Here is a 21890-nt window from a genome sequence, read left to right as displayed (position 1 = left end):
GTCTGAGCCTAGGGATTCGAGACCAACCTGGGCACCATGGCAAGACCTCATCTCTACAGTAAATCAAAAAATTTGCCGAGGTGGTGGTGCACATGCATAGTCCCACCTGCTTGGAAGGCTGAGGCAGAAGGACTGCCTGAGCACAGGAGGCCAAGATTGTGATGAGCAATGGCTCTGCACTACAGCCTGGGAGACAGTAGGACTTCAACTCAAAAAAAGAAGTCTAGAAAACAGAAAATTAGAATTAATAAGACTTCTAAGAATTGAAGGTGTTACAAGTGAAAAACTGTTGAGACCAACTTCTTTTGTCTTCAGCCAGTAAACTGGGAGTTCATTTGTAAAGAAAAAGGATAAAGTTAAAGAATATATGAATGCTACATAGAGATATTGTGAAGAATGTTTAAAAGGGAATAATAATGGTAAATTGTATAATTTTTTTAGCTTTCTGAAAACAGTCCTGTCTTCCTCTTCACTCCTTTTTTCTACTCCTGTCTCATAAGATACAAGGTTTTTTACTTTTATAATAATTTTCAAGTAATTGTAAATGAAGGCATGTGTCTATGTATGATAGATTTAGTAAACATTTATTTCATTCTGTATTTAAGCATTTTAGCTTTATCAGTATTTATCCTTTTCTGTATCTTAGGGATTGAAGAGTTACATGTTTTTTTGTTTCATGGGGGTTTTTTGGGGTGGATCTAATTTCTTTGCAGACTCATTTCCAGTTCCATTTGACCAGGACTTTTTTCTACTCCTTTTGTTCTGTTCCTTTTCCAGTTATACATTTTACAAAACAAAACAAAGTTAGCGGTTTTATAAGTGTTCCACTTGTAGGTTTGTCTTTCATCATACTCTTCAGTGTTCTGCTCATTGAAGTGTTTTTTTAATCCCGTCAAACCTTTTTATTTTAACTTTGGCAGTGGGTTATAGCAATATGTTTGAAAAACAATTCAAACTATTAATATAATATTTAGGTATCCTTTTCCTGAATCAAGATTATCAACTATTGAGTATTTGCTTCATGTCCTATAAGCACAACTTATATTATTTTCCCTGACATATAAATTACCTGTCTACATTCAAGGTAATCATCATTTTTCTACTTATTTAGATGGCCTAATGATAATATTTTTGCACTTTTTTTCCTTTTAACTTGTTTATATTGAGATTACCACTCTTTCATTGTTTCTGTTTAAATTGTAACACTTTGTTTTCATTATATATGCCTTATTATTGTGATCATTGTTTATTATGGGATTATAGCTTGAAATTATGCTTTAAGTAAATTCTAGGATATGGCTATTTAAAATTGTTAACGAAGATTTGTTTAAAATCTTGTTGTGAGTTTTATTTATTAGTAAAATACTTTGTATTATTTGGTAGTCATTTTATTTGTGACTTAAATATTGGTGACACATTCTGACCGATGCATTTTATTTTTAAGGTTTACTGCTAGACCACTAGTGGAAACTATATTTGAACGGGGAATGGCTACATGCTTTGCTTATGGGCAGACTGGAAGTGGAAAAACTCATGTACGTAGTTAATTAATGTTACATCCTGGTGTGAAGCTGCAGTTTCTTTTCCATACAGCTTAATCCCAAGGCCTAATTTCTTTTTTGTTTTACTTTATTTTATTTCAGAGATGTGGGATATAAGTCAGGATTAGGTGCCTAAGTAATCTACATGAGGTGAAGTTTGGGCCTCCAGCTGGTCCTCACTTCTCCTGGTTTAGGACCAGGTACCCTTTGAATGCTAAGTGTCCATCATCTGCCAATCTCTCCTTTGTGCTAATGTGATTAATGTTCAGGTCCCACTTAGGAGTGAGAACATGGGGTATTCGTGCTTTGTTTCTGTGATAGATCACTAAGTATGATTGTCTCCAGCTCCATCCATTTTTGCTGAGAAGTCCCTGATTTTGTTGTCCTTTATGGCTGTATAATGTTTCATCATATATATGTATCACCTTTTCTTTATCCAGTCCTCTTTTGATGGGCAATAGAGTTGATTCCATGTTTTTGCTTGTGTGAATAGTACAGCAGTAAACGTGTGTGCAGGTGTCTTTCTTGAGATTGATTTATGTTCTTCTGGGCATATATTCCAGAAAGGGGATTGCTGGATCATATGAAAGGTCAATTTCTAGTTCCTATAGAAATTGACACACTATCTCCCATAGATGTTGGACTAGTTTGCACTCCTACCAACAGCATAGAAGCATCCCCTTTTCTCCACACCTGCATCAGCATCTGTTGTTTTTTGATTTATTAATGATGGCCATCCTTATTAGAGTTAGGTGGTATTTCAATGTGGTTTTGACTTACATTTCTCTGATGATTTGGGAGGCTGAGCACTTTTTCTTGTATCTGTTGTCTGCTCGTATGTTTTCTTTTGATAAGTGATTATTTGTGTCCTCAGCCTATTTTTTAATAGGGCTGTTTGTTGTTTTCCTTTTGGCTCATTTGAGTTCCTTATAGATCCTGGATGTTAGGCCTTTGTCAGATACACAGTTAGATATTTGTTCCCATTCTGTGGGTTGTCTCCCCGCTCTCTTGATGGTTTCTTTTGCTGTGCAAAAGCTTTTCAGTTTGATACGGTCCCACTTGTCTATCTTATCTTTTAGGGCATATAGGATCGGGTCCTATTTCATTCTTTTGCATGTGGTCAGCCAGTTTTCCCAGCAGCATTTGCTAAATAAAGTCTCCTCTCCTTAGTAGTTATTATTGGTGGCTTTATCAAACATGAGTTGGTTAAGTGATTGAGTATTTGCTTCTGGAATCCCTGTCCTGTTCCATTGGTCTTTCTGCCTGTTCTTGTACCAGTACCAGGTTGTTTTGATTACTGTAGCCTTAAAGTAGAATTTAAAGTCTGAAGTGTGATACTTCCTACTTTGTTCCTTCTGCTGAGGATTGTTGTGGCTATTTGTGCTCTTTTTTGTTTATATAAACAAAATTTTTGTTTATATAAACAAAATATAAATGTCTATGTTGTCTTTTCCAGATCTGAGAAGAATGGTGTTGGTAATTTGATGTTGGTAATCTGTCGATGCCTTGGGTAGGATGGACATCTTGACAATATTGATACTTTGAATCCATGAGTATGGAATGTTTTTTCATTTGTTTGTGTCCTCATTGAGCAGTGTTTTGTAGTTCTTGTTGTAAAGGTCTTTTACGTCTCTGGTAAAGTAGATGCCAAGGTATTTATTTCTTTGTGTGTGTGGTTATTGTGAAATGGAATTGTGCTTTTTATTTGGTTCTCTGCCTGTTTTTTGTTGGTGTATAGAAATGCAATTGTCTTTTGTACTTTGATTTTGACCCCAAAACTTTTCCAAAGTCATTTATGAGTACAAGGAGATTTTTGACAGACTTCTTGGGTTTTCAACGTATACGATAATATCATGCACAAAGAGGGTTAGCTTAACTTCGTCTTTTCCTATTTGTATACTCCGATTTCCTTCTCTTGCCTGATTGCTCTAGCAAGGACTTTCGGCACTGTGTTGAACAGGAGGGATGAGAGTGGGCAGCCTTGTTCCTGTTTTCAGGAGGAATACTTTCAGCTTCTGTCCATTAACCAATATGTTGACTATGGATTTATTATGGATGGCTCTTACTGTTTGGGGGAATGTTCCTTCTATGCCTAGGTGTTTAAGGGTTTTTATCAAGAATGGGTGCTGAGTTTTGCTGAAAGCTTTTTCTGCATCTAATGATATAATCATGTGGTTCTTGGTTCTTGTTTTTACATCTGTTAATGTATTAAATTATGTTTATGGTTTTGTGGATGTTGAACCAGCCCTGCATCCCAGAAATGAAGCCTATTTGGTCATGGTGGATGGTTCTTGAGATGTGTTGTTGGAGCTGATTTGCTAGAATCTTATTGAGAATTCTTGCATCTATGTTCATCAAGGAAATTGACCTATAATTTTCTTGCCTTGTTGAGTCTTTGCCAGATCTAGGTATCAGTGTGATGCTAGCTTCATAAAATGATTTGGGGAGAATTCCATCTTTCTCAGTTGCCCGGAATACTTTCTATAAGATTGTATCCGCTCCTTCTTGTATGTTTTGTAGTTATTCAGCAGTATGCTGTTTAGTGTCCATGTCTTTGTATATTTTGGGGCATTTTGTGGTGGTAGTATTTATTTTTATTCCATTGTATTCAGAGAAGACGCATGGTATTATTTCAGTCTTTTGGAATTTTTTATGCTTGATTTGTGTCTGAGAATGTGGTCGGTCTTGAGGTATGTTCCATGTGCTGATGTATACTCTGTAGAATATACTTTGAAGTTGCTGGGTGAAGTCCAGTTGGTCAAGTGTCAAGTTGAAGTTCTGGATCTCCATATTGATTTTTTTTGCCTTGATGTTCTGACTAGGGTTGTCAATGGAGTATTTAAGTCCCCAGTTATGATTGTGTATGAGTTAATGTCCTCTTTTAGTTTACTTAGTAGTTGATTTTTAAAACCTGGTGCTCCTATGTTGAGTACATATATGTTTAAGACGGATTTTTTTTTTGCTGGTGTATTGAACCTTTGATCGTGATGTAGTGTCCTTCAGTATCCTTTTTAATATCCTTTTTGATAGTATCCTTTTGATAGCTTGAAGCCTGTTTTATCTGATATTAGAATGACTTCTTCTGCCTTCTTTTGTTTTCCATTTGCTTGCAAGTTCCTTTTCCAGCCTCCAACTCTGAATCTGTGGGTGTCCTTTATAGTGAGATGAGTTTCCTGGAGGCAGCAGATTGTTGGATCATTCTTTTTTATCCAGTTTGCCACTCTATGTCTTTTATGTGGTACATATAGTCCATTCACATTCAGGCTGATTATAGAAATGTGAGAGTTTATCCCTGTTATAGGGCTCTTTTGTTATAAGGCTGTTTTGTTTGCATTAACATATGTATATATTTTCATTTTGACCGGTGCATGATATGCTCTGTTGAATCTGTGTTTGCCTATACTCTTGTGTAGTCATTTTGTTTGTTTTCTCTATGTTCAATATGTTCTTAAGCATCTTCTGTAGAGCTGGTCTCGAAGCAGCATATTCTCTTAAGGAATAGATGTCTGGGAAGGACTTTAGTTCTCTGCCACTGATGAAACTTAGCTTGGCTGGGTAGGAAATACCTGGATGGGTAGGAAATTCCTGGTTGAAAGTGCTTATCTTTGAGAACATTAAAAATTGAACTCCAATTCCTTCTCAATTGTAGTGTTTTGCCAGTAAGTCTGGTGCTTTTATGAATGGTCTTCCCCAGTAGGTAGTCTCTCCTTTTTCTCTTGCTGCTTTTAGGATTTTTTCTTTTATACCTACTTTGCATGGGTGAATTACTATGTGTCTAGTGATTGGTCTTAGGTGACCTTATGGAATGCTTGTTCCAAGGTGCCCTCTGTTTCCCTTTCTGCTTCGAGGATACCGGTTAGGTATAAGTTCAGCCTTTTGATAGAATTGTACAACTTTTGAAGGTTTTGCCCCTTCTTTTTTGAGTTTCTTTTTTTCTATGTTTTAACAAATTGGGTTATTTCCATATTTTGGTTTTCAAGCTCTGGGAGTCTTTCTTCTGCTTGGTTAATTCTGCTTTCCCTGCTTGTCAGTTTGTTATTTATTTCATGGTCAGATTTTTTATAACCAATATCTCTGCTACAATTTCATTCAGTTTTTTTTTTCTGTTTTTTTTGTTTGTTTTTGGTTTTTGTTCATTCTCTCCATCTAGTCCCTCATCTCTGTATTGTCTTCTGGTGCTAGTTGTTCTGGGAGATTTCCATTGTTTGAGCTTCAAAGGCTGTTTTTTTCAGGAACTGTCTCTTTTAGGACTAAGGTTTACTTGTGTTGTTCTGTTGATCTTTTCTCATTTGTGACAGATCTCTTCATTTTCTTTAATTCTATTACTCAGTGAGAGAGGATGAAACTTCATTTCTGTTATTAGTTCAACCCCCTATCCTTCCTTGAGCGGAGCCTGTGATTTGTTGAAACTGGTGGGGGGTGAGGAGGCTGTACTGCCCCTGAAATTTTGAGAGCTGAATAGGGTGGAAGGGAGAGGGGCTACAATTCAGAAACTATCTACAGGGAATGTTCGTGACTGGGGAATGGCCTCTTGAAACCCACTCCCCACTACCACACAATATGTCCATGCAGTGGCTACATAGGTGTACCCCCTAAGTTCAAGATAAAGTAAAAGAACAGAAAAAAGGTTAAGGAAAAAATAGAGAAAGAATAAATGGGGGGGATGGAAACAAAGAAAAAAGAAAAAATGGGTTTTTTGGTTGCTGAGCTCTCTCTTGGGGCAGGTTCTGCAGCTGCTGGTTTTTCCTCCACTCCTATACTTGTATAAGCTTTTCTGTCTTCTGCTGAGTGTGATTGCTGACCAATGCGGGGAGCGGGTTGCCAGTATGCTCCTAACTTCCACCCTACCTGGTTTGTGGAAGGGGAAGGAGCACCCCACCTCCACTCCTGCCCTCCTGATTTCTGTGTGGTCAAGGGTGCTCTCTATGGTTGTGTGGTGGGGTCCACCTCCCCAAACATTCAGAATGCCTCCTATATTTGGTAGCTGTATCCCCACTCTCTGCCCTACTCTGTGAAAGAGGTGCCGGACTGTCTCTTTCCCAGGAGCCTGCGGCAGGCCTGGCAGACAGGTTCACCCCACAAAAGAGCCCTCTGAGTGTGGGAACCGTTCCCAGCTCCTGGGCTCGGCTTCCTCGGCTGAGCACTGACCAGGTTTCCTCCCATGGGGTACTGATGTTTTGCACACATCTGGAGGGAGGGGGTGGATCAGTTCAGCACTCATACTATGATTCTCCGGCTGGATCCTCTTCTGAGCACACCTGTTGTCCTGCAGCTGGGTCAGGGTGGAGGATGGGACATCTGGAATTCCGCACCCAACGTGTTCCTCTGGAGACTGTGCATGGCGGTAGACCCTCTCTGGGTTCAGCCTCTGGTCTAAAGGCACCAGTCTGCTGTTCCATGGCGGGCACTTTGGGGCACTTCTCTGCTCAGGCTTCAGGATGATGGCGGAGTGCCCATGCTGTTTCCTCTGGTGGATCTCAGCCTCTGGTTATCTCCCTTCATTCCTGTGGCAACCTCTGCTGCCAGTGTTGTCCAGGCCACCTCTCTCTGTTCCCGTGCTCTCATTTCTTGGCTTGCTACAAGCTGCTCAGTTTCTCTTGAGTTTGCAGTTGCTGCGGTGCATGGGCCAGGGGAGTTCAGCTCCCTCCTCAACAGATTCCACAGTCTCTGCATCCCAGGTCCCAGTGGTGGGGTTGCACAGCCTGGCCTGGCACTGAAGGTGGCGGTGGTAAGGCAGGGTGCTGAGTGGCGGTTGCTTGTGTACTGCTAGAAGCAAATGGGTCTGAGCAGCGGCAGTAGCAGCTGCTTCACTGGGAGCATTCAGGCCACCTGTCCCCAGGTCCCCACTCGGCCACTTGCACACTTACACATACTCACATAGAGACTTGCACACTCGCACTGGCTCTGCCACCATCTTCCTGGAACCTCCCTAGGACCTAATTTCTTAAGACTTGTTCCTGAATAATGTCTCTCTTTTTCTTTTTAAATATAGACTATGGGTGGTGACTTTTCAGGAAAGAACCAAGATTGTTCTAAAGGGATTTATGCATTAGCAGGTAACTGTCCTTTTTGAATATAGTAATTTAGAATATTCTTCTTGGATATTATTCAAGTCACTTTCAAATAAGTCTTTAACCCTTTGCACTTAAGAGACATCTCGCAGATCACCTAACAGCAACTTGACCATACTTTTTTACAAAATAGTGAAACATGAATTACTTCATATTAAAATATTATACTGTTGGAACCAATTACTTTATTGCAATGATATGTATCTTATAATGGAATTTTGGATATTGGGGAACTTTTTTATAACAAAAAATCAAAATTTTATATATTTTTCTAACCAGTGGTTATGTGTGAAAGTCACCAACGTGTATCACAGGTTTATTGATACATGTTGTGCATCAGTGATTTGTCTGATGTCTTCCACCTGGTATTTTCTGTTCTAGCAGACAATTCGGTGTTGTTTCTTCCTCCCACATTAATAATATATAATTTATTGTCCAGTCTGTTATTTGAAGATGATGTGGAAGGACAAACTCATGATTCCTGAAAACCACTTCTCAACTGATCAGTCAGAAGCTTGACAAATTTCAAATAGGATATACATTTTTAATTGTTTCTGATGGAAAACTTCAAGAAAGGATACTTTTTGTTTGTTTGTTTTGTTTGTTTGTTTTTTGAGTCGGAATCTCACTCTGTCGCCCAGACTGGAGTGCAGTACCACGCTCCTGGCCACCACAGCCTCGACCTGCTGGACTCCAGCAATCCTTCTGCCTCAGCCTTCCAAATAGCTAGAACTACAGGCGCGTGCTATCATGCCTGGGTAAATTTTGATTTATTGCAGAGACGAGATCACACCAACTTGCCCAGGTGGGTCTCGAACCTGCAGGCTCAGGCAGTCCACTCGCCTCAGCCTCCCAAAGGGCTGGGATTACAGACTGAGCCACCAAGCCCAGGCACATTTTTTTTTTAAATGTGTGCTTGTGTAAGTTTGTCCTGTGTAATCACCAGCAATTTATTTATGTCCCTTGAAAGGGGACATCTGAGTGGTTTACTAGGTTTATGATGTCCCCTGAGAAGGAACATTTGAGTGCAAAGGGTCAAAATATTGTCCAGCAGCTATAATGCCATACTTACTATTATGCCAAGTATAGGTTATTAGATTACTTGAAAAGAACTATAAGATTGATTTTGGGAGAGCAGAAATCTTGATTATGTTTGTGTCAGTCTAGCATATTGTTGGAGATTAGTATTGTTGAATTGCTAGATTGTAAAAGTTTTTAGTTATGGTATGGGAATAACCTTATTATGTCCACCTATAATTTCATGCTATTTATAAGGATAAATAGTAACATCCTTTTATGGGATATAAAAGAATTGCTTCTATTACTACTATTTTTTATTTATCTTAGTCTTCATTTTTATTATAGACACTGTTTTCCTAGGTAAAGGTTAACCGATTCCTTTAAAAACAGAAATTTTGAGTTGCTTTTTAATAATATTTGTTGCGTTCTTAATTTTCTGTATATGAAATTCTTGACAGCTCGAGATGTCTTTTTAATGCTAAAGAAGCCAAACTATAAGAAACTAGAACTTCAAGTATATGCAACCTTTTTTGAAATTTATAGTGGAAAGGTAAGTGGGAACTTTTTTAATTTTTAATTTTTTAAAAATTGTGGTAAAATATACTTAATATAAAATTGGCCATTTTAACCATTTTTAAGTTCAGTGGCAATTGAGTACATTCAAATTGTTGTGCAGTCTTTACCACCACAAATTTTTTTTATGCATATTTGACTAATTAATTTTTTTAGAGACTGGTTCTCATTCTGTCATTCAGGCTAGAGCCTCAAAACTCCTGGCTTCAAGCAATTCTCCTACTTTAGCCTCCCAAAGTGCTATAGATGTGAGTGAGCCACCATGCCCGACCCTGAGGTTTTTTTTTTTTTTTTTTAGTATGTCCTTTGAAACTTTTCAACTTGAATGTTGAACCTTCTTCTTCTTATTATTATTATTATTTTAATCTCTGAAATAATTTTCAAATGAGTGATTCATTTTTGTAAAACTGTTTTCTTTAAAGCTAGTTTTCTAATTTGAATATGGTTTTTCATAGGTGTTTGACTTGCTAAATAGAAAAACAAAATTAAGAGTTCTAGAAGATGGAAAACAGCAGGTTCAAGTGGTGGGATTACAGGAACGGGAGGTCAAATGTGTTGAAGATGTCCTGAAACTCATTGACATAGGCAACAGTTGCAGGTGAATTTCGTTTTAAGAAAGGAAACCTCAGCTTTAGATACTTCATACAGTGTACTAACAAAGCAATGAGGATGTTATCAATACATCCTACAAGTAAAAATCATTGTTCATAAAAGCTTTTGTTTCATATAAACTTGAGTAACATTTATTATATTGATACTGTACTATAATTATATTAGAAGATACCAGATTAAATGTATGAATCTGGCTATTTTTAAGTGTTAATAACTCAGAGTGTTTATTTGTATTTAAAAGATAAACTAGCTAAAATAGATGTTTTTTGTTGTTGTTAGTGAAAATACTGTGGTTTGAACATGTAAATTGACATTTGTATGTATCAAGATGTCCCTAATCACATTGTAGAACATCTGGTCAAACATCAGCAAATGCACATTCATCTCGGAGCCATGCAGTGTTTCAGATTATTCTTAGAAGGAAAGGAAAACTACATGGCAAATTTTCTCTCATCGATTTGGCTGGAAATGAAAGAGGAGCTGATACTTCTAGTGCAGACAGGCAAACTAGGCTTGAAGGTGCTGAAATTAATAAAAGCCTTTTAGCACTCAAGGTAAGTAAAATGTATTTAATTTTAAAAGATCTTTGACTTTTATTTTCTTTACTCAGTTGCAAAATAATAGTACTTGTTTTGCCTAATAAAAAAGACCTTTCAAAATTCAGGTGTTTATCACTTGCAAAATTAGTTGTTTATCAAAATTCATTTGCAGTGAGCTTTTACTGTACCCAGTGTTTTTCCTGGCACACATTCTTCATTCTCAAAGAAGACTAAATAAAAGGATGTATGAATTGGCAGGCTCATTCTATGGCTACCTAGATAGATTCCAAAGGGTCTTGATCAGTCATATTTTCTAGGAGGAGAGCAGGAAGCCACCAAATTGAGCTGAGAAATAGTTTTTCAGAAGAAATGTGGAATGGCTTTCAGAAAGTTAGGCCAGTTACTATATTTCTTCCTTTAGTAGAAAAGCAAAGGTTGGAAAGCCTATAATAAAGCATTATCTGATTTTTCTGTTGGAGTGCCACTTAAAAAAATTAACTGTATACAGTTGTCCTACTGCCTATCACTTTTAAACACTAGTCAGAGTTTCCAGAAGTATCTTTGGAAATAACAAAGTAGATTTTGTTGTTGTCATTGTTCATTTTCTTGAATTAGCATTTATGGGAACATCTATACTATGCTGTAAAATTGTTAGTAGAATTTTCAGAGCTGATCAGACCTTAAATGTTAGAGCTGTAGTACAAGACCTTTTAAAATATGTTAATTAAGATTACTCTTTATAAGAACACCTACTCTGTGAGACTTATTTTCTTATCTTTCAGGAGTGCATCAGAGCCTTAGGTAGAAATAAACCTCATACTCCTTTCCGAGCAAGTAAACTCACTCAGGTGTTAAGAGATTCATTCATAGGTGAAAACTCTCGTACCTGCATGGTAAGTTTGGTTTTTGTTTGTTTATTTTAAGCCAGAAGGAATAAATACAAAATATTTATGGAAAAATTTTAATATATGTTTAGTGACAGTCATTTGCATCATTCTATTGTGAGAGATACAGTGATGTTTAAGATGTGGTCTCCTTTAGTCTGATAGAGGATTGTAGTGCAGTTATAATGCATACTATTAATTACAACACCTGGATCTTCTGGGACTGGTCTTTCTTGATTTCCTTTTTTACTTGAGAAAAAGTATAGGCCACACTTTTCTATACCTTCATCTGTCTAGCAGTTTGGGGTTATATCATGTATATTATGAATTAATACTTTGTGGAGACTCTGCTATGTTCTTTTGAAGATTATTGGTTTTTTGTTGTTTTAGCTGAAGTTAACTGAACCTACTCCAAACTCTTGTTTCTCCTGGACAACAACTGGAATGGCAGTCTATTTGGTTATTTTAGACTTAGCCATGTTGCTTGTAGTTTGCCTTGTGTGCACCAAGCTCAGGAGTCAGCTAGGGGTTTGGACAGCTTAAATATAAGATTTGGATTTTCTTCTCTGTGACTCTCTCCTTTATGGAACAGGCTGGGGTTTTCCAGCTACTATGATCTCCACTCCCAAACTATGTTCTTTAGTTCTTAACCAGTGAGATTGCAAGTTTCCAATCAAGTTTCACTTGTCATGTGTGACAGCAGCAGAGCTTGCCCTCTAGCAAAAAGAAAAAAAGTCAGAGGAGTGGGAGACATTCAGTACTCAGTACTGTTGCCTTCTAGGTGTTAACTTTTTCCATTTTTTCTGATGGATTTTGATCATTTTCTGGTGCCTCAGAGAGTTATTTGTATGTTAACTGAATTTTATAACTATTATCTGATTATGGGTATGAAATGACAAATTATCTTAGAGTTGAGATATCATTAATAAGTATTCATAATATATCAGTATTATTGACTTAATCCTTTATAACATTTTCTTTACCTTTGTGTTTTTTTCGCTGTAGATTGCCACAATCTCTCCAGGAATGGCATCCTGTGAAAATACTCTTAATACATTAAGATATGCAAATAGGTATGAGAGATAGTTGTCCATTTTGAAATTTGAGGGGAGTAGATCAGTATATAGTATGATTTATTATATGATAGGACAAATCTTACTACATTGTCCTTTCGATTTTCAAAAAAAAATTTTTGCATGCTATTCTTTAAGATAATACTTAGAATCATTTTTGCCAAGTTCTAAAAGCAAGTAGAAATGTGTTATATAATTTGGGAAGAGTTTGATATCTTTAGTAAATTTGGTCTCTTTATCCTAAAACAAGATTATAGTTTTCAGTTTTACCAAATTATATTTCCTAATTATTTACTACATTTATTAAATCATGCAAATTCTTCCTATTGTTTTAAGACTCTGAAGTAATTGAATATCAGGGGGTCAATGTGTGTTTCTTAAATATTTTGCTATATGCTACAAATTATTCCTGATAAATGCTTTTTATGGGCAGTGTAGTATTTGAGTAAGAAATGATAGCACAGTTTTTCCTGGAGTTTTATATGGGTTACATTTTGTTATTCATATTAATAGTATTATAAACATTAATAGACAACCACATTATTACAGTTGTAAGGACCTAATGCATTATAGACATAGACAGCAGACAGCAGTTTATTCCTTGTAGTCATGAAATGCTCTTGGAACTTTGAATTATGATGGGCATATTTATATTTGTTCCATTTTTTTTCCCCACTGCCCTTGTTTTGAATGATTGCTTAGTTTTACATTTCTATTACAAATGTTGCATTTGTAGATTTAACCTAGAGATAAAATCTCTCTTTGTAATCCATTTCTAATGTAGTGATTCTATTTTGCTGGACAAAAGTATTTGTCCTTTTGTTTTAATCACTATGGAAATTTTAATCTTTTACTAAATGTGAGATACATATGCATATAGAAAAGTACCCAAGATATAAATGAATAATTTAATGAATACTTATAAAATGAAAGCTTCTATCCTCGGATCGGGAAATAGAACATTATAAAGCCCCCAAAAGATGCCCTATGTGCTTCTTTCCGGACACAAATCCTGAGTAACATGCTTAAATCCATTAAGCTCTGCTCGAATGTAACTGTTGTCCTGACTTCTCTGGAATGATACTCTCCTTTTTTTTTGAGTTGGAGTCTTACTCTGTTACCCAGGCTGGAGTGCAGTGGCCGCTCTCGGCCACAGCAGCCTCGACCTGCTGGGCTCCAGTGATCCTTTCACCTCAGTCTTCCAAGTAGCCAGAACTACAGACGCGGGCTACCACGCCCGGCTAGTTTTTGATTTATTGTAGAGATGAGGTCTCGCCAAGTTGCCCAGATGGGTCTTGAACCCACGGGCTCAGGCAATCCACTCACCTTGGCCTCCCAAAGCGCTGGGATTACAAGCTGAGCCACCAAGCCCGGTGATACTCTCCTTTTAAATATAGCTTTACTACCTATGAATGCATCTCTGTAATGCACATAGCTATATTTGAAATTTACATAAATGGAATCATACATTTTTTTTTTAAATCATCCTTTGCTTCAGTGGAAGAGGTTTTTTTTTTAATGGTAGCAAACACTGTTGGAAAGTATAAACGTATTGACCTTTTGTAAAAGGGTATAAAAATATAATCGCTTCCTTAAAAATGTAATAGAACTACATTTCTAAATACAGAACTATTATATTTTCTAAATTTAAGTCCTTTTTGAGTTTGAATTATGAGGTCCTAGCTGCAAGCCCTTATTGTGTTACTTTTAATTGATCTTTGTAGTTGAGATTTTTGTTATGTGGGACTTTTATTATTAAAATGCTTCTTCAGAATTGTTCATGAGAGAGGTGAGGAACAGCTTAGTGTAGTAGAATCATGCCATGTTGTAGAATTAAGGCAAACAAAACTTCTCCAAGTCTTAACACTCTTCCCTAATAGTGTGAAGATGCTGTATCTGACTGTTCCTTTAGTTAATTTAGATCCAAGTAAAATGTTTTAACCTATTATTATATCATGTCATTCACTCACTACATGACTGACCATTTGGGACACGTAATTGTCTGACTTTTATTTCCAAATCCTTAGGAATAAAGATTTTCAGCCTCTCTTGATACTCATGCCAGTCAATGTTTTATGACCTTAACAGTCAGTGACTTTTTTTTAATAGTCAAGTAGAATTCATTCCTCTTTAATATAAAATTTGCCTCATGTTATTTAGGCCAATATTTTGAGGAGGTGGTTAGGTAATTTTAGTACATTAACATTTTCATACTTCTAGAAAATTGATTATCTCTTAAGTGTTTGAACTTTTTTATTTTTAAGACTCAGCATAGTGATTGAAGAGTGTTACTTCTCAAGACAAAATAGGTTTAATACCTGCGTCACTACTTAATGGCAGCAAAGCCTCAGGAAAGTTACTTAACTTGTGTCCTTACTTCCTCCATCTGTAGAATAGAGAGATTAATCGTCATGTCCATCTTAAAGGATTATTTTTGAGGAATAAAATAGTGTATTTTATTTTACTGTATAAAATGTTTGGCGTAGTTCTTAGACTATATTAAGTGTATTAATCATTATTCATGTTGCTGCTTTAGTGAGCAATTCTGTCTTTAAAATTCAGTTAGACAGATGTGAAAACTGTTTTTTTTCAGACCCTTATTTTAGTCAGAGTCATATACTTTGAAAGTTTTTTGAGAGAATTTGGGTGATAGTTTATAACAGTACACATTGCTTCCAAGTGTTAAGATGACAGGTCCAGCTGTAATAAGATGACAGTCTGAGATAGTTTAGGGGAGAGTACAGAATGGAAGGAGTGGTTGTCCCAAAGGAAAACAAGTTATAGGGTATATGAGAAAGAGATAGTAGCCTCTATCCTGAGTTAGAAATGTTGAGGACTCATTAATGCTAATAAACAAAATAGTCATGGTACTGACCACATGAGGAAATTAGATTGAGTGGTCATGTAGTTAATAAGGGACATTTCATAATTTGGGTATGACCTAGTGAAACTTCTAGGAAGGATTATGCAAAAAGGGGAAAATATACCAGAAAGAAAGGATTTAGGACTGTAGAGTAGGGATTCAATAGGGCAGTGAGGCTCAAAGAACTCTTAAAATCGATTATTTTAAAAATAGTACCCTAAATACATTGTCACAACAATATTGACTTTCTGAACAAATTGAATACTAAGTGAAAACTTGCCATGTGTACTGCTGTCTTTATAAGAGCATTTTCTCTTAATTTGTTGCTGTTTTGGTGCCGCAGAGTAAAGGAGTTTGGAATTAGTCCATCAGACATTCCCTTCTCACAGGGTAGTGGCAGTCGCCCTGATCTCTCTCCTTCTTATGAGTATGACGACTTTTCTCCTTCGATTACCAGGTCTACTTTACTCTTTATATAACATGTTTATTTTATTAGTTTCATTTGAATTGTGCTTTGTATAAACATTTCATTACTTCTTTTGTCCTCAGCCATTTTAGTTTTCATTTTCATTTTATTTGGCAGGTGGTGGTTGTGCTGCATGATCTGCATTCTTATGTCCTTTATTAATTTATTTGCTTTAAAATGTTAATTTAGAATTCAAGCTTCTTATTTTCCCCTCATATTTTTAAGAATGATGTCACTTTTGCATATTGACCATTAAAAGATAAACTATCTTGCTTAAATTGAAGAGTTTGCCTCTATTTTGTTTGATCTTGTAAATTTCCTCGTTTGCAAAGAAAAAGGATCCTCTTGACTTAGGAAGTTTACCTTCTCCCAAATATGTAAATTTAAGTACAATGAGTAAACATTTTTAAGTGACAGAACTTAAAATTTTATAATCTTTATACATTAGAAATAAAATTATTTCACAGGTAGCTATTTAAAAAAAAATTTTTTTTTGTTCTTGAGCTGGAATCTCACTCTGTCACACCAGGCTGGAGTGCAGTGGCATCCAGAGATGCTTCTGTCTCAGCCCTCCAAGTAGCCGGATCTATAGGTGCGTGCTACCACGCCCAGCCAATTTTTAAATTTTATTTATTGTAGAGATGAGGTCTCGCCAAGTTGCTTGGGCTGGTCCACTCTCCTCAGCCTCCCAACATGCTGGGATTGCAGGCTGAGCCACCCAGCCTGACCACGTGTAGCTAGTTCAGTTGAGCATTAGGACTACCAGAATTCTACAGTGTATCAAATTTTCTATTTTGGCAGTGGTCCATTTATTGATATAATTGCCATTGTTAACATTTTCTTTTTATATAATTTAATTACAACAAGTTTTGTATTTTCTTAAATACTGAATTTACATACTTTGCTAATTTTTTATTTTGCCCAATAATTATATTTGAAGTAATAATAAAGTTGTCTAAATAAATTCCTAAAATTAAAACAACCAAACCTCCATTTAGTGTTTCCACAGGTTTCAGATGAATTTGACCTATAAAGGTGACATCATCAACCTTAGTATATTAATTGAATTGCCTTTATATTGAATAGGTTGGCTGTTTTTTGTTTTGTTTTGTTCCTCTGCATGAATGTTTGTTAACTTTAGGTACCTTTTGTGTATTCACAGGGTCAAAGAATTGACTGTAGATCCAACTGCTGCTGGTGATGTTCGTCCAATAATGCACCATCCCCCAAACCAGATTGATGACTTAGAGACACAGTGGGGTGTGGGGAGTTCCCCTCAAAGAGATGATCTAAAACTTCTTTGTGAACAAAATGTGAGTGACTTAATATAGATGTAATTGATCTAATCTTAGTTCATTTCATTAGTGGTAGAACTTAGTACTGAAAACTATCATCTAAATTAGAGGTCAGGCTGATTGGCGGTCATGCCTGTAATCCTAACACTTTGGGAGGCTGAAGAAGTTATACAGTTATTTATCTTCATTTTAAAAATGTTCTTTATAGTATTATATAATTCTATTTCTGCTAAAAATCCTATCATGGCATTTTCTCATGTTAAAAGCATTGATTAGTTGCTTGCTACATGATATACATTTGCTAAGTATTTCATTATCTGATTTAATTCTCACAACTCAGTGTAGTAGGTACTATAATTATTCCTACTTTATAATTATTATTCTAAGAGATTTAAGTAATCTGAGCAAGATTTTACAAGTATTAAGTGCTGAAGCCAGCATTGAAATTTAGATCTTTCTTATTCCAGAGCCAAAACCTTATAGCAATTAAACTTATTAAACCTGAAATACGAAATTCTTTTTTTTTTTTTTTTTGAGTTGGAGTCTCACTCTGTCGCACAGACTAGTGTGCAGTGGCCACTCCCAGCCACCGCAGCCTCGACCTGCTGGGCTCCGGCGATCCTTCCACCTCAGCCTTCCGAGTAGCCGGAATTACAGGCGCGCGCTACCACGCCCGGCTGATTTTTTGATTTATTGTAGAGATGAGGTCTCGCTGCCCAGGCGGGTCTCGAACTCGCGGGCTCAGGCAATCCACTCACCTCAGCCTCCCAAAGGCGCGGGATTACAGGCTGAGCCACCGAGCCCGGCTACGAAATTCTTTGATAACAAGATAACTAGTGTTGTGTTGTAATGCTTTGGAGCAGGTATTAACTCCAAAATATTTTAGAGTAACAAATAGACATACTACTTTTTGTTGCCATGTTCCAAATCACTCTTTGTTATTTAAGCAGGGCTTAAAGCAGTTCTTAACTAGGGGGTGATTTTTGGCCCCCCCCAGGCAAAATGTGTGGAGACAACCAGATATGTCACAGTTCCTAGTATGGTGATGCTGCTTCCATATACAGTGGGTAGAGGCCAAGAATGCCATTAAGCATCATATAACGTATAGGATAGTGTCCCGCTCACCTCGCCCTTCAAAAATGTCCTTAGTTCCAAGATTGAGAAACCCTGATTCACAGAGTTCTAAACTTTAAAAAGAACTAAAAATGAGATCTTGGCCTCAGTCTGTCACCTATTTCCAGAAGTTTTGAAAGAGACTAGTTCTTAGAATCCTTAAAGTAAACCCTATGTGGCACCCAGATATGGTACCTCCCAAAGTTTTGGAAAACCAAAGCAAAACAGGCAGTCCCTATAGCATATCTTTTCATTTTGTTCTTGCATCTGTTGGACCTCTGCAGGACCTTAATTTGAAGAAAGTAGCGAGGTGACCAGAGCTAATCCAAGAGTTTTAAGTGTTATGACATTGTGAGTCCTGGCAGTGTCCTTGTTTGAGAGAGTGTGTGCATTTCTATCAATTCTGCCACCCCCAGAGAGTTATCTGAGATGACTCAGCTTTAACCTTTAGTTATATTTTGGTGCATGTGTACATATTCTTATTGCTTTCTGTCTTAACAGAGTAGATTAAAATGGAATAGTGTCTAAGACATGCTCTAGAGATCAAATATAGGTAGACAAATTAGAGAATAATCAAATGCATTAGAATTTCAGAAGGTGAAGAAATTTGTGTAGATAAAAGTATTCATAGTAGATATATAGAAATAATCGGAACTTGCCTAGTGTCTGAACCAAAGGAAAAAAAGAGTATATTCTGGGCTTGAGGGGCAGGTAGCCCGAAAAATGAGTAAAGGTGTGTTGAGTGTGTATGTTTATCAGAGAGAGAGAATAAGAGAAAATGTCAGCATGTCCTGATAAAAAGCAAATGCATGTTTTCCCAAAGAGAAGGTAAAAAATTATTTGGCTAGCTTGATTATATAAACTTTTGGGGATGGTAGCTTATTAATGAAAGAATACAATATCTGCTTCTAATATTTAATTTAACCAAAATATATACGGCCACCCCAGCATCGACCTGCCGGGCTCAGGTGATCCTTCCACCTCAGCCTTCCAAGTCGCTGGAACTACAGGCACGCGCTACCACACCCGGCTAAGTTTTTGATACATTGTAGAGATGAGGTCTCACCAAGTTGCCCAGTCTGGTCTCAAATTCCTGGACTCAGGCAATCCTCTTGCCTTGGCCTCCCAAAGTGCTGGGATTACAGGCTTGAGCCACTGCGCCTGGCTATTTTATATACTTTTACATAGTTATAGTTAGCACTAAAACTACATTTTGAGAAAATAAATCATTAGAATATGCATTGGGAGAAAGTTCAAAAAATAAAGTTAAGCCAGAGTTTTGACTTGTTAGAGGAGCAGAATATGAATATGTTCTATATACAGTTGTGCCTTGGGATACATGCAGTATTAATTCCAGAATTCCCTGAGTATTTCCGAATTTGCACATATTCAAGTCCCTCAGTTGGCCCTTGTGGAACCCACATATCCAAAAAATCGGGCCTCGGAATGTGCAGGATTCTTATCCCTCAAATACTGTTTTTTGATCCATGTTTGTGTTTCAAAACTGTATTTAAGTGGACCAGCGCAGTTCAAACCCATGTTGTTCAAAGGTTAACTGTAGGCCAGGTGCGGTGGCTCACGCTTGTAATCCCAGCGCTTTAAGAGGCAGAGGTGAGAGGATTGCTTAAGCCCAGGTGTTCAAGACCAGCCTGGGCAACTTGGCAAGCCCTCATCTCTACAATAAATCAAAAAATTAGCCGGGTGTGGTTAAGCCAATTTATTTAACAGCAATTTCAAAAACTTCTTCTAAAAGTTTTTGGAGCAGGTGAAGTATCAGTCTTTGCAGAAAAGGCAGACTACTTAAGAGATTGGAGAGTTATAGCTTTCAGTGAGCAACTGGTGGCAAGTGGAGTGAAAGGTATCATGTCTTTTGTAGCAGTAATTCTGTAGGTATTTCATTCCATTATGCATTCATTCAACCTATTAAAGGATTTTTACTGTATGGTACCCTCTCCTCTTTTTTTTTTAACAAGAAAATATCCTGGCTGGTGAGGGAGTGAATATATCATTAAGGCTGTCTTTAGAAGTCTGTAGTTCCAGCTACTTGGAATACTGAGGTGGAAGGATCACCTGAGCCCAGCGGGTCAAGCCTGTGGTAGCCATGAGCGTGCCACTGAGAAGAGACTCCATCTTAAAGAAGGAGACTCCAACTTAAAGAAGCAGCAAACAAAAGTTAACTGTAATTTTTTTGTTGGTGAAGTAAAATAGTGAACTGTCAGTTGAAACTTAATGTAAAAATTGGTTAAGTAGGCTGGGCACAGTGGCTCATGCCTTTATTTTTAGTACTCTGGAAGGCCAAGGCAGGAGAAACACTTGAGCCCAGGAGTTAGGGCAAAATAATGAGACCTGGTTTATAGGAAAAAAAAAAAAACCTGATAAGCAAGTGGTACAGTGTAATTGAGTCCTTTAGAACACTAATTTGATCGTCCTACTCATGAAAGATGTTACCTTTATACCTCTTTTCTTGTAAGAAAAGAAACTTAGGATGTACACATGAATTGTTAGTGAAAAGTAGGCAACACTGAGGTAATATTTCGGCATATTTACAGCCTGCAGTAAATGCATATTTTGAAAAGCCCTCTCCCAAAAGAGATTGCTTTTTAAAAATAATTTTTCAATAAAGCTTGAGCTAAGTGAAAATGGTTTCTTACTCATATGATTAAGTTTGGGTTGTCTTATTGAGAATTACATTAAATGTTTTGACCCATAGAAAGAAATCGTAGCTTTGCCTTTTGTATATGTTTTGTATCTTTACTATTCAAGTTTTCTGAAACTCTAAAGGACATTTTTGTAAATGATATTGAAAAGTACTTTTATCACATTTAAAATACAAACTTTATGTCATAATTTTAAAACTTTTTATCTTAAGGAAGAAGAAGTTTCTCCACAATTGTTTACTTTCCATGAAGCTGTCTCACAAATGGTAGAAATGGAAGAACAAGTTGTAGAAGATCACAGGGCAGTGTTCCAGGTAAAGTAAGAAAAGACTTTTCATCAAAATATTTCCTTAGATAAATTAACGTAAAACTTTCATAATTCTTTAAGTTTCACACTATTCTTTTAAAAAATTCTTGTTTGTGTATATGTATATGTGTATTTGAAGTGCATGTGGCATGGCAGTTTTGGAATAGAATGAATGATGGCCACAAACCTTCTTTGTTTTTGTCAGTTGTCCATTTTTAGAGGAGTTGTAGTTCTGCCTGCCACTACTTCCAGTTTATTTGACGGTAGTTAAGAAAAACTCTTCTGAAGGGTTTGGAGCAGGTGAGGAAGTATCAATCTTTGCAGAAAAGGCAGACTACTTTAGGAGATGGAGAGTTACAGCTCTCACTGAGCTCTCAGTGGCAAGTAGAGTGAAGGGTATCATGAGTTCTGTAGCAGTAACTCTGTAGGTATTTCATTCCTTTATGCATTCAGCCTATTAAAAGGACTTTTACTGTACGTTACCCTTTTTTTAAAACAAGAAAATATCCTGGCTAGTGATATTTTTGAAAGAGTGAAGATATCATTGAAACTCTTTAGAAGCCTAGGTGTTTAGATTAAGTTGAGAATGAATACTTGTAATTTAAGAAAATTATTATCTGTACCCTTATGGAACAAGATACCATATAAAGATCATCATTTCTCACTCTGCTGTTTTATAGATGAAGTCTCACAGTTGTTTAACAGAACTGGGTGTTCTGACTTTCAAGCCAATATTCTTTTTACAATTGCATATATTTTTCCTCCATATTATGACCTGCTATTTCTCAAAATAAGGTTTTGTTAAACAAAAATGAAGTGTAAACTGAAGGAAAAGGAAAGGAAAATTAGCATATTTATTTTTGTGTTTTCTAGTCT

The 21890-nt window shown here is 36.7% G+C and overlaps 1 protein-coding gene across 5 annotated transcripts in view; it reads left to right on the top strand.

Annotated features, from left to right (window-relative positions):
• KIF2A (kinesin family member 2A) overlaps nucleotides 1-21890 on the top strand; it is a 65715-nt gene that overhangs the window by 38159 nt on the left and 5666 nt on the right. For 3 of the 5 annotated variants that reach the window (XM_021710941.1, XM_008055135.2, XM_008055134.2), the window contains 9 exons: nucleotides 1445-1535; nucleotides 7534-7597; nucleotides 9091-9182; nucleotides 9661-9803; nucleotides 10167-10371; nucleotides 11139-11249; nucleotides 12246-12313; nucleotides 16805-16955; nucleotides 20920-21021. In XM_021710941.1, coding sequence (XP_021566616.1) covers nucleotides 1445-1535; nucleotides 7534-7597; nucleotides 9091-9182; nucleotides 9661-9803; nucleotides 10167-10371; nucleotides 11139-11249; nucleotides 12246-12313; nucleotides 16805-16955; nucleotides 20920-21021 — 1027 coding nt within the window. Of the gene's footprint in view, nucleotides 1-1444; nucleotides 1536-7533; nucleotides 7598-9090; nucleotides 9183-9660; nucleotides 9804-10166; nucleotides 10372-11138; nucleotides 11250-12245; nucleotides 12314-15519; nucleotides 15634-16804; nucleotides 16956-20919; nucleotides 21022-21890 lie in introns of all 5 variants that reach the window. The other 2 variants (XM_021710940.1, XM_008055132.2) reach the window with 1 other exon arrangement.

The sequence above is a fragment of the Carlito syrichta genome, unplaced genomic scaffold (genome assembly GCF_000164805.1).
Source record: "Carlito syrichta isolate Samal-C Ts95f unplaced genomic scaffold, Tarsius_syrichta-2.0.1 Scaffold301694, whole genome shotgun sequence".
Lineage (NCBI taxonomy): Eukaryota > Metazoa > Chordata > Mammalia > Primates > Tarsiidae > Carlito > Carlito syrichta.
Note: the sequence above shows the minus strand (reverse complement) of the source record. Positions and strands in the feature narration are given on the sequence as shown.